Source organism: Hyperolius riggenbachi, chromosome 2 (genome assembly GCF_040937935.1).
Source record: "Hyperolius riggenbachi isolate aHypRig1 chromosome 2, aHypRig1.pri, whole genome shotgun sequence".
NCBI classification, from domain to species: domain Eukaryota; kingdom Metazoa; phylum Chordata; class Amphibia; order Anura; family Hyperoliidae; genus Hyperolius; species Hyperolius riggenbachi.
In genome coordinates this window covers 239,992,975-240,005,650 of record NC_090647.1, presented here as the reverse complement: position 1 = coordinate 240,005,650, position 12,676 = coordinate 239,992,975, and the positions used below count along the sequence as shown (strand labels likewise).

The 12,676-nt window shown below is 42.4% G+C and overlaps 1 protein-coding gene across 1 annotated transcript in view; it reads right to left on the bottom strand.

Annotated features, from left to right (window-relative positions):
• The window catches only part of EGFL6 (EGF like domain multiple 6), a 106,730-nt gene that overhangs the window by 72,647 nt on the left and 21,407 nt on the right, over window positions 1–12,676 (bottom strand). Inside the window, exon 2 of the mRNA XM_068265311.1 lies at window positions 6,801–6,916. Within this exon, the coding sequence (XP_068121412.1) occupies window positions 6,801–6,916 (116 nt within the window). The remainder of the gene's footprint in view (window positions 1–6,800; window positions 6,917–12,676) is intronic.

Genomic DNA, 12,676 nt, shown 5'->3' with positions numbered 1-12,676 from the left:
CCCTTCAACATATCCTTTACATCCCTAAATGTGAATATGTATGTTTTTACAATATGATGCTGTTTGAGCAGTGGCTTGAATTAGCTTCACCTGTGTAGTATACAGTCCGCCTGTTCTAGGGCTCTACATGCCCGTCAGAGGGACATTATGTTTGTGGTGCGGTTCCTTACTGTAATAGTATGGGACTGCATTTAATGTTATAGTCTGCCACCATGGCAACGGGATGCGGAGTGTACGCATGCGCGTGAAACGTACTGCGCCGTCCCCGTGTTGATTACGCATATACCCACATGATGGTGACGTGTGACGTCATAGTCACACGCCCCTTGGAGACTGCCTTATGCAGCTGGGTTGTACGCGTGCGCGTGTCATGGCGTGTATTCATATGCCATGGGACAATGCTTCCGTGCGTACGCGTGACGCGTGACGCACTGGCACTCCGATTGGTGGACGTGCGCCATGTGACAATGCGTCCGTGCGTACGCGTGATGCATGACGCACTGGCACTCTGATTGGTTGATAGTGCCCAAACGGTGGATTGGTCCTTCGAGTGACCATGGGCCACGCCCACCCCACGCATGGAGGTGAGCGCTGTGAGGTGGACTCTGATGTGGGCCTGTTGAGTCTGTGAGCAGGGCAGGGCGGACTGACTGGCAGGTGAGGAAGCCCAATGACAGGACATAGTTTGTGTCATTCAAATGTGAAACGTCTTTTTGATTGATGTACACGCCCACGGGCGGAGTTGGGGATTTGTGTTTGGGGGTATTTATTGTGATGTTTTTGCACTGATAAGGTGTATATGTCTTTTCTGCTACCCGCCTTGATAAAGGGGACCCTGAGTGGCCCCGAAACGATCGTCGGCCTATGCAGGTCAGACTGTGGACTTATATACATGTGATGGGACAATAAACTTGTGGTGATTGCTCCGATCAGTCTGTGTGCGGACTCCTTCATGACGAAAGTATTTGATGGCCTTGGGGCCCGGCACCAGCTTACCCACTGACGTGAGTGCGGTCTTTTGATTCACTTCACTTAAGTGGTTAAAGGACTACTCCAGCGAATTGACCATTTCCTCATGGGGATTTTCAGGGTTTTCTTTATTTTCAAAAGCATTTCCTGAATGGCAGTTTAACTGCCATAACTGTAAGACCAGCCAGCCTCTACTCACATGCACACTATTTTGGCAGTTGGACTTAGCAACTGCGGTTCAGGAAATGCTTTTGAAAACAAAGAAGACCCTGAGAATCCCCCATGAGGAGATGGACTAGTCCAAAACCTGTCGTTTGTCAGATTTTAACTTCTTACTTTTTTCGCTGGAGTGGTCCTTTTTAAAGTGGACCTGAAAAGAGAAGGAAAACATATAGAAATGCACCCTGTATGTATTTAGAGTTTAGCCTGTCCAATTCCCCCTCATTTGTGACTAATCACAATTTGTCGTTTGATCCTTCAGCTGTGTCAGCTACCTGCCATGGCAGAGAGCTAATTGGTACACAGGGTGTTAACAATATGTCTGCTTCCATGAAAGCAGGAAATAGACAGTGTAGATTTATTGAAGGATTTGTATCAGTTGTAACAGATTTTTTTTTCTTAAAAGGTTATTATGCTGTTGAGTATCTTTTAGATCAGAGAGGAACTTGTGAATTCAGGTACGCTTTAACTCAAAAAGGTGGGAGGTATGAGATGGTAAGCAGTTTTGAAGGCTGATAATGACAAATTAATCCAATGTACTCTGTAATGCACTGTGAAAAAAGCCAGGCATGTATAAATGCATGACAAAAAAACTACAAAGTCACTAAACTACCCAGCAAAGGTTCTCCCTGCAATCTTACAGCAGCCAAATAGCAGTCTTGTGCTTTTGTCTATGTGCAGAATGTAAATGTTTTAGCCAGCTGGAAAGGAACGGATTGACACAGCAGCTGTGAAGAGATGAAGCTTGGGCAAAGTTCGGACCACTGCTGTTACAAGGAAAATACCAGGTGCCCCGGTGTGTCTGCTCCTTTTACGGAGGGAACTACATTTGGAAAAAAAAAAATCTGAATTCTGACCTATGTATAATTATGCTTTTAAGGGAAATTCAACTTTTGTTCAGCGAAGATGACTTATATATATTGCAGGAATTAATGCTAGTATTATTTCAGCTTGTTTCAGACCAAGGCCAAATAAGTGATTTTTTAAAGTAGAGTATACAGTATGTAAATGTAGGTGTAAATGTCAGATATATGTACATTTATGGAGCGAGACAGCAGACATACTGTACAACACAATATACAATACTATATAATACAACATGCATACCTCTGTAAAGTGATTTTCTTTCATAGGACTCAAAGTGCATAGATATGTCTGAGATCAATAGCTAGTGGTGGGGTGGACTGTGTTAAAGAGGAAAGTTATGTGTCCAATCATGCCAGACTAAACAGGTGGCTTTTCAGTGTAGACTTACAGTAAATGCCTCCAGGGATTAAGCTGTCTTAAATGGGTATGGAAAGGAGTTCAAAAGGGTAGGAACAGCATGACAGAAAGCTCTAGCTTCATAGATTTTACGGTGCAGTCTGGGGGTGACCATGTTAATAGATCCTGTTGATCTGAGGTGGTGGGAGGTGTGATACAAAAAGTGAAGGAACCTCTCACACACCCATATTTAGCCCCTTTTCAGACTTTTGAAAAATCTGCATTTATTTCTGCTTGTGTACTGGTTGGCAAAACTCCTTTAATTTTTTCCAGCAGCAAAGACTCACACCTTAGAAAATGCAGACAAAACCTTTATTACTCCATACATCCAAAACTCTACAGGCCTGTACACACGCTCAAGCAAATTGCCTGATTGTCGTCTGATTTTAGTCTGTTGGATGACAATCAGGTGTGTGTACGTGTGGCAAATGACTAGACGAACGACTTTTCCAATGCATCTGGTGGATCAACTCACGTGACTTTTGGGCTGATATCGTGCAGTTGGACACTTGTGTACAACATCGTTTGAATGACGCACTTATTTTGATTGCGGTCAGGTTGTTCAGTTGGGTGGTGCGTGGAAAATACAAGTCGTTTAAAAAGTTTGTTGTGGTGTTGGTCATATTGTAATGTTGGTCATGCACTTTGTTGGACATGTGTATGTATGAGGCTTAAAAGAGGAATGTACAAGAGTTCCAGATAAAGTAATAAAAAGTCACAAACGTATACTGGTGGCTTTAATAAAAAGTGTTATTAATGAAATAAGCATCACTAAAAACAAACTGTGCTGATGTCAGCTTGTGTAGACCAAACCACTGCATTGAAGTTGGCAGGGAAAAGCAAGAGTAGAGCCCAAGCCAGAAAATAATAAAGCAGTCTCAACACAGTGTGAAGTTTCCATATACATCCGGAGATATTCGCCAACAGCATCTAAAGGGAAATGTTTTACTTATTTAAGCCAGCATTTAACAGTCCATTTGGAAAGAACAATAAGTATACCCAAATGGAGTGATTAAAGACCTTTAAAAGTTATTACTGCAATTAAAAGAGCTCTCCACTTATGCACATATCATGCAAATCTTCTGCAAAAATAGCTCATGTATCCACTGCGTTAAAGAAACTGATACAGGCACTCCAGGATAAACAGCTACAACCTGTGTGCACGGTTCTGGTATGAAAGCCTATGCAGCACTCAAGGTATGTGTGGAACTTTCTCTGAGATCTGTGTGCTGTGGGTAAGAACTGTAGCATACATATGCAGCAAAGTCTTTGTACATATTCAATTTCCTGGCACTGCTCGTAGCTAGAAATCTTTATTTCATATGGTTCCACAATTTCACTAAAAAGTTCATAAGATTATGACAAAGATGGATGGAAGCAGGAAATTTGGGCGCCTGCGGCTAATCGACAATTTGGGCACCCCCATAGGCCCTAATGCAAATATCAGCTATTCGGTGTCAAAATCAGAAATGTGGGTGCTTGATAAATGGTGGGCACCAGGCTTGTTCAACCGAAATTTTTAGTTTTTGAAAATTATCGTCTGAAATGTACTGTTTTACATTTTTGAAATTTATCAATTTTAAATGTACTGTTTTTAAAATGTATTGTTTTTGAAATTCATAATTTTAAGGATTTACGTTATTTGCGTCAGAGGAAGGGGGGTTTTCATGTTAGGTATCAGGAAGGAGTTTTTAATGTTAGACGTCAGGAAAGGGGTTTTAGGGTTAGGTGTCAGGAAGGAGGGTTTAAGGTTAGGAATCAGGAAGGGGGTTCTTAATATTAGGCGTCAGGAAAGGGGTTTTATGGTTAGGCGTCAGGAAGAGGGGTTTTAAGGTTATGCGTCAGGAATGGGGTTTGACGGTTAGGCGTCAGGAAGGGGGGTTTTAACCAGTTCACCACTGGTTTTTTCCCCTTGTGGACAATAGAAATGTTCACCTTTCAGCACTCCTTCCATTCATTCAATAACTTTATCACTACTTGTCACAACAAAATGATCTATATATATTGTTTTTTTCATCACCAATTAGGCTTTCTTTGGTGGTAATTTTTGCTAAGAATTATTTTATTCTATATGCATTTTATGGGGAATAATAAGAAAATAAATGGGAAAAATTATTTCTCAAGTTTCAGCCATTATAGTTTTACAATAAAACGTGATACTGTTGATAAAATCCGCACATTTTATTTGTCTATTTGTCACGGTTATTACAACATTTAAAATATGTCCCTAGTACAATGTATGGTGACAATATTTTATTTGGAAATAAAGGTGTATTTAAATGCCCCGGGGATGGAAACAGTCTTCAAGCAGGGCTTAGATATACTGCCACAATCGTGGCTAGTGGTTAAAGTTAGGCATCAGGAAGGGGAGGGTTTAAAGGTTGTGGGTTTTAAGGTTAGGCAACAGGAAAGGGGTTTTAAGTTTAGGCATCAGGAAGGGAGGGGGGTTAAGGTTTGGCACCAGGAAAGGGGATTTTAGGGTTAAGCATTTGAGTTGAGTAGGGTTTTGTGTGAGTAGGGTTAGGTTTAGCTGTAGTAAAATATCGGTAAAATGTACCAATGTTTTATTATTGTCATTACCGCTGTAAATATCAGCTTACCCCGCACCCATTTTTCCTTGCACCTCTATTTCATGAATGCAAGGTGGACACACCCAGACAGACGGCGAAGCTGTAGAAAAGCATAGGTTCAAGACAGTCAGTCTGTCTGGGTATTACCAGGTTTGTCATTACCTTATGGACTATGTAGTGGAATTGTGGAACTATCCTATACAATAAAATGCAATAAGACGCAGAGACACTGCCGAGAGCCAGGGGAGGACGGGGCCAGAAGGGGCTGGCGTGTGTGCACGCGGCATGCGTGCGGGCTGCGGGCGGGCATGCGCTCGGCGGGAGGCAAAGTAAAGACAGAACTGTGAGAAAATGCGGAAAAGCCGCCGCGGGTGCTCAGAGCAAGGCGGCTGTTTCCGCGTCCAATGCGGCGGATTCCGCATCTGACGCGGCGGTTTGCACGCATAGGCCTACATCTGTCAGCATGGCTGAACGCGGAGAAAGCGCCGCATGCTCGGATAGCGGTGCGGCTGGTTCCGCGCCCTGCACAGCCGATACATTGCAAAACATGTCTGGCGTGGCTGGAACTGATAGTCCACACAGATTCAGAAAGACACGCGCGTGCGTGGAGAGGCAGAACTTTTATGACAGCCAGAAGGGTGTCAGCTGACCAAGCCGGTCAGCTGACAATTCAACCATTTCTGATTGGTCCAGCACTTAGGGGAGGCGCTGGAGAGCACTATAGTATATATACTGGGTGCTGGTCATTTCTCTGGTGTCTGGCGTTGCGATCACTACGTGGTAGCACTCAGACCTTGTCAGTATCTGTGATATTTTCTGTGTTATTACTTCAGACTAGTTCCAGGGTGTTGATGATCAAGGAACTCACACCCAAGACTAGGGAACTGTATTACCATTCTGTTATACTTCAGACTAGTTCCAGGGTGTTGATGATCAAGGAACTCACACCCAAGACTAGGGAACTGTATTATCACTCTGTTATATATCAGACTAGTTCCAGGGTGTTGATGATCACGGAGCTCATACCTAAGACTAGGCATTGTTATTATTTGTTATGACTTTCTGCTTTCCTGACCACTCTCTTGATCTCTGATTTGGTACTTCGCTATAACCGATACTCTGTTGCTGAACCCTACTTGTCTTTAGACTCCGAATCTGTCTCCTGTCTCTGTATCTGATCTGTCTGTCTGTTGCCGACCTGGCCTGTCCGACCTCGAGAACTATCTTCCCTGTTTGGAGATAGTTCACAGACCTGTCAGTGACACCTCACCATTGGTGTCACTCACACTCTGGCCCTTCCCACTCTCAGCCTGGCTCCGCCCCTTGGGGAGCATCAGACCATTGGAAGGAACCTGTTCTCTGAGCAGTATCTCTTACTGCCTGGCACCCTCTATACGGGTGCTCTCCTCAAAGTATTACTGTTGCACAAACACCCATATTTCTCAGGTGTCCAGAGGTTAGAAATATATCTGATTATCGGTGATACTGCAGATCATCAATAATTGGGTATATATCTGTATTTTCGGTGATACTGCAGATCACCGATGATCAGATCCTCTCTGTGTTACACCGATCGTTACAAGAACTAGCCTGTTTTTAAACGGGCTAAGGTCACTAGTATGAAATAAAGTTGCTATATACAGTCAATTCTTAATAAATATTAAGAAAAACAATAACCTTTCCATATGAGTGAAATATTCCAGTAATGTTTAGCTACTGTGGGAAGTATAAGGTACACATGCAGTCCTGGTCAGCAGAAGGTTTAGGAAGGCCACTTACCCTCACATAGTCCCTTACTGTTTCGCTTCCATCCATAACAGCACTCTGATTTTGATCCATACCGACATAATCCGGGTATGTTTGGAGATAGTACCAGCTGTCGACGTCCTCTAGAACTGCAGAAACATTGAAAAAATTTCACACATTTCAAAACAATAGACTGTAAGGATAATCTTGCTTTATCAAACATTTGTGACTCAGCCAGTCCTGTAATATAGAAACCCATGACACACTGTGTAGCCAAGCAGAACTACCTATGTGCTCTCAAAGCTAAAACTCTGAAACTAGCATATCTAACTGTAACTGTACCTGGAGGAATAACCTACTTTACTTGGGAATCAGGGACGGATCTAGACCAAGTTGCGCCTGGGGCAAGGTCAGGTTTTGGCGCCTAAATGTCAGGTTTTGGCACCTAAAGGTCAGGTTTTGGCGCCTAAAGGTCAGGTTTTGGCGCCTAAACTTCCATTCCCAATCCAAATTTTGCCGCCTTTTTAAGAATTCAACAAACTGCGCCTGGGGCAAGAGACCCGCCTGCCCCCCCCCCTAGATCCGTCCCTGTTGGGAATATAGGTACCTGCAGGGTATAATTATGAAGAAATGTTCAACTTCAGAACATGAGTCAGGAGTCATGGGTAAAATGAATTGATACTGACCTAACACTTTGTTAGTTTTCCTGTGGTTCTTTCAAAATATGTTAAAAACCATATTCTTTGAATGAATCAAAAGAAAATTCTGGCTACCTATACTTGGGCCACCTACGTGGCTACCTATACTGGGGCAACTATACTGGCTACCTATACAGGGCAACTATACTGGCTACCTATTCTGGGGGCACCTACCTGGCTACCTTTTCCCGGGGCAACTATACTGGCTCCCTATACTGGGGGCAATTATACTGGCTACCTATACTGGGGGCACCTACCTGGCTACCTATACTGAGGCGACTTTACTGGATACCTATACTGGGGGCACCTGCCTGGCTAACCTATACTGGTGGCAACTAAACTGACTACATATACTAGGCCTGGGGGCAACTATACTGGCTACCTATACTGGGGGCAACTATTTGGCTAACCTATACTGGGGGCAACTATACTGGATACCTATGCTGGGGGAGGGGCACATCCTCACAAGTTTGCCTAAAGCAGTAAAAAGTATAGCACCAGCCCTGGATAGACTCTGTTGCTCATCATTGCTATGCTGTCTGAGTGTTGCGAGTGAAAACTGAATCTTTATTTCATACAAATATAGTTCATGTAAGGTCAGTATTAATTCCACTGTGCAACCCAATGCATTGTAAAAAAAAAAAAAAAAAAGAGCTATATGAGTAGTACAATAAATTGCAGTGGCCCTTGAGATTTTTGTTCATCTCAGGTTCATACATATGTGACATGTATAAGTAGCCTCCGGCAGTGTGTGAGCACAATATGAGAGCACAGCGTATATGAAAACATAACTCTCTCTATAGAAACTGGAGACCCAGTGCTTCCCACACAGGTGATAGAGTAAGAGGCAAATTCAGTTCTACCAGCTGTTACTTGGATTACAAAATTACACCTGCTAGTAACTGATCAGTATGAAATAACATCCATATCCCTAGTTTCCAATGTTCTGAATGTTATTTATAGTTTATTTTTCTCCTGGATCGCTTTTTTGTAAAAAAAATTGTGGCAAAACGTGCTGTCAACTTCACCAAATTCAAACAATTTTCTAACATTCTACTATAAAACAAAGACCAAGTGTTGCTGTGATATAATAAGAAAGTTCTTATATACAAAACCCAAACCCACCAAAAAAGCCTAACCATACAAAATAAATCTACAAGCATAGTTTGGAGCCCCAGAACTTGTATGCATGGATTTTCACGGAATACAGAGATCTGATCTGAATATCTCGGCTAGCACCTTTGCATACATTTGCGTACACAGTCCTACAAGATACTTCACTGGCTTTACTATAGCATTTTAGAGCAATGCTGGTGGGAGTCACTGTATGATGCATACAAGCCAGCGGGCTGGGCCAGCCAATGTCAACCACTACAGACCAGCTCAGGTGGTGAGTTCTTTATGGTCATGGCTCAAGATGTATAGAGATGTGCCACTGTGAACCACTGTGTACTTGTAGAGTGTCTGCAAATGGGAATCTAGACACAGGGGCCCATTTGAAATTAATTTAGCATACATGTAAAAAGGCGTTCGGAAAAAAGGGCGCTGGGTTTGCCGGTAGTAGAATCTCGCTAAAATTCCCAGTATTCTACTACTAAATATCCATAGTAGAATATCAATATTATGCACCAATAATTTACTATTGCTAAGCCTACTCTCACACAGAACCCTCCCATAACCCTAATACCTCCACTGAAGGTACCTTACCTTAAAATCCCCCCGGTGGTGCCTAACCCCCCCGGTGGTGCCTAAACCTAACCCCCGGCGGTGCCTAAACCTAGCCCCCCCCCCTCGGTGGTGCCTAAACCTTGCCCCCCCCAGTGGTAACTAATCCTACCCCCCTGGTGGTGCCTAACCCTACCCCCCCTCGTGGTGCCTAAACCTAACCCCCCCTGTGCCGAAAATCCACCATTTTTCTCCCGAGTTTTCTCCTAGGAGATAATGTTTATCTTCTATTTAAAATAACCTTTCAGCGCTTTACAATTTGAAAATTACCAAAAAGTAGAAAAAATACTGTCAAAAAATTATTCTGCGTATTGTCTTTCTTGCTGGTGACTTGAAAGGCATTTTATATAAAGGTAAGATAAACATCACTTGGGAGAAAAAGTGAATCGGTTAGGAGTCTATGGGCCATATGCAATTCACTTTTCCTCCTGAGTTTTCTCCAAGGAAATGATTTTTCATCTTTTTAGCACTTTACAATGGAAAAAGTACCAAAAGTATGTTAAAAAGTACTGCCAAAACTATTTTCAGTATTTATTTGCTTGTTGGTGGTTTAAAAAGCATTGTATTCACAAGTTTAGAAAATATCACCTAGGAGAAAACTCAGGTGAAAAAGTTAATTGCATATGGGCCCCAGATCTTAACTGATTATATCAGTTTGGTCATGGATCATTGTATAATCCATTCTGGTTACTGGATCGAGTGATATATAACACCACACACTGGAAGAAGGTACCACAGACCTTCACACTTACATTTCAATATAGTTAGATATTGTTACGATGAACACTAGAGATGGTCAACAAGATGCTAATATTTCCGTCCTGTATATAAATGTAATGCAAATTGTATGCATCCAAGATTTGGACCAAACAAAAACAACAGGGAGTGCATTTGATTGGCCCAGTTCCTGACTGCTTATAATTTGAATTACATTTGCATGCAAGCCAGAATTATTAGCATATGCAATCCACTTTTTCACCTGAGTTTTCTCCTAGGAGAAACATTTTCATCTTTGATTTAAAATAACTTTTTAGCACTTTGCAATGGAAAAAAGTTTTGAAAATAGGTAAAAAGTACTATCAAAATTATTTTGAGTATTTTTTTGCTTGCTGGTGATTTAAAAGGCGTTTTATTGACAAGTTATAAAATATCACCAAGCAGAAAACTCAGGTGAAAAAGTGAATTGCATATGGCCCTAGGTCTCTCTGCTTTACAGACAACCATGTATACAGCATTACAGGGCGCACCAACTGGTGTGCCCCAAGCAAAACTCCCCATGATCAGTGGCCAGTAAAACCTGCTCTGTCAGGGCTCCTCTTCCTACTGGCATCGGGAGCTGTAGGATAGAAGGATGACAGCATGGAGCATGAGGGTGCTGGGAGGGAGGGAAGACCTGACACAGTGTGGACAGGTAAATATTGCACTGCTCCCTGCATTACTCTGCATGGTAGGAGGAGATGGAGCAGGCCCCCATAGCTGCCCCTACCTCCGGGATGTGTTTCACCAGTGGTCAGACCCTAAGTTGCCATACTGTAAGTTGCTTTATTTCTAATGATATGAATGTTTCTGCATGGTTTGGGTTATGTATGTTACTGTAATGCTATGGCCTTCTAACCACTTGGTTAGACACATACACATGTTGCTTGCTGACACACTTATACAGAAGTTATTGTGGTAGATATCTTATGCTTCACTTTCCATAGGAGAAAAACAGAACGTTTATAAAAATAGGAATTCAAAGTAAGTTTTTCCCCCCTTTTTTCATCTCAATACAATGGAATCAGTTTATTATAGAGAAGAGTGTACACATTTCTAATCTACAGAAATCTGCACTACCAGTCAAAAATCTCATCCAACATGTCGATTAATCTTTGTCTTTCAACAGACTCAGTCACAGGCGTAAAAGTCAGTTGGTTGAATTATTGACCTGATCTTTTTAGTGTGCAGGTGATTTACAGTGAAAATAGAGACATGCTAAACATGTATACAAATTCCTTGAATGACTAAAATGCAGAAAGAAAGTGTTTGTATTGTAAATAAATAAGCAACTTGGTATATAAAATGACCTATAAGGTTCACATTTTTCCTGTTCAGCATTATAGATGGTCAATGAGATGCAAATAATTCTGAACTGATGTAGGATTATGCAAATTTTGTATGCACATATATGCAACTTGAAAATGGACCAATTGAATCCCACCGAGGTGTAATTCGATTGGGCCTTTTTTTTTAAGCTGCACAAATTTGCATATAAAGTTTGAATAATCCTGCATAAACTTGGAAATATTTACATTTCATTGGCCATCCCTATTCAGCACTGCAGTGTCCATGGCAATGTATTCTTGTCTCAGCAGGACATTATCATGTGGTGTCCTCTATGCCATTGCAGCAGTACACATGTGAATGCCGCCACATAGCACATTGTACTGTATACTGTGACGTAACAGATCTCTAAAATCTGAGGTCTTTAAATAAAGTAGCTGCCCTATACTGTACAATTTACAATGACCATGACATGACATTGTTGCCATCATGAATCCAATGCTATTTTAATTCAGTAGTTCCATTATTTAGTGATTAGGAAGTCACTGGTCTGATGTCTGATGGGGAGGCACAGAAGGAAAAGGTACCCTGTGAAGCAACTATTATCACAGTGTATCCATCTGTCATACCTACAATCACTGTTGCTCTTTGGTAATGGATGAAAACCTCTGAATCATCAATCAGTATTTTTTTCATACTGTGCACTTTTTGTGCCTCATGCAAAACTTACGTTTACTCTATTGTAACAACCTTGACCACATGTCTCCCATCTTGTAGAAGTTGCTCTGTAGCCACCACTGCCATCCTTTTACAAGCTCTGTTTCTAGAATCGCCTATGTCCTCCCATTACTGTCACAGTGCATTATAAAGGGAAAACTTTGTGTCCTCTGTGGGAGCCTGAATCTTGCAATATGTGTCTTTCACATTCTTGACTCAGGGGTTCCCCAGGGGATACTCATCAACAATTTGGCAACTCCAAGGCCGGATTTAGGAAAAGGCAACCTTGGCCATGGCCTAGGGCACCACAGGAGGAAGGGCACCAAAGCAGCAGGCTAAACTGGTGCAGCATTTGCTAGCTTGCAAATGCTGCAATGCAGGGAGATCAGGCGAGCACCTGGCCATGATACTCTGCTGCTAGCCACCTGTGCAGCAGCCACCTTGTTCTCTTTGCACGTTTGCATTGTGGCCGGCTGCTATGGACTTGGGCAGCATTGGAGACAGAAAGGAAGAGGAAGCTTCTGCACTGGAGACAAGCGGAGAAACGAGTGACACAGATGGCTGCTGTGGTGTTAAGGTAAGCTGGCTACTTATACTGAACGGTGGGGGTGGGAAAAGGTGGGATTAAGGGAGTCATCTGGCTACCAATGCTGGAGGGAAAGGGGGGAGGAGTCATCTGGCTACATATACCAGAGAAAAGGGGGGGGGTCATCTTGCTACCTATAC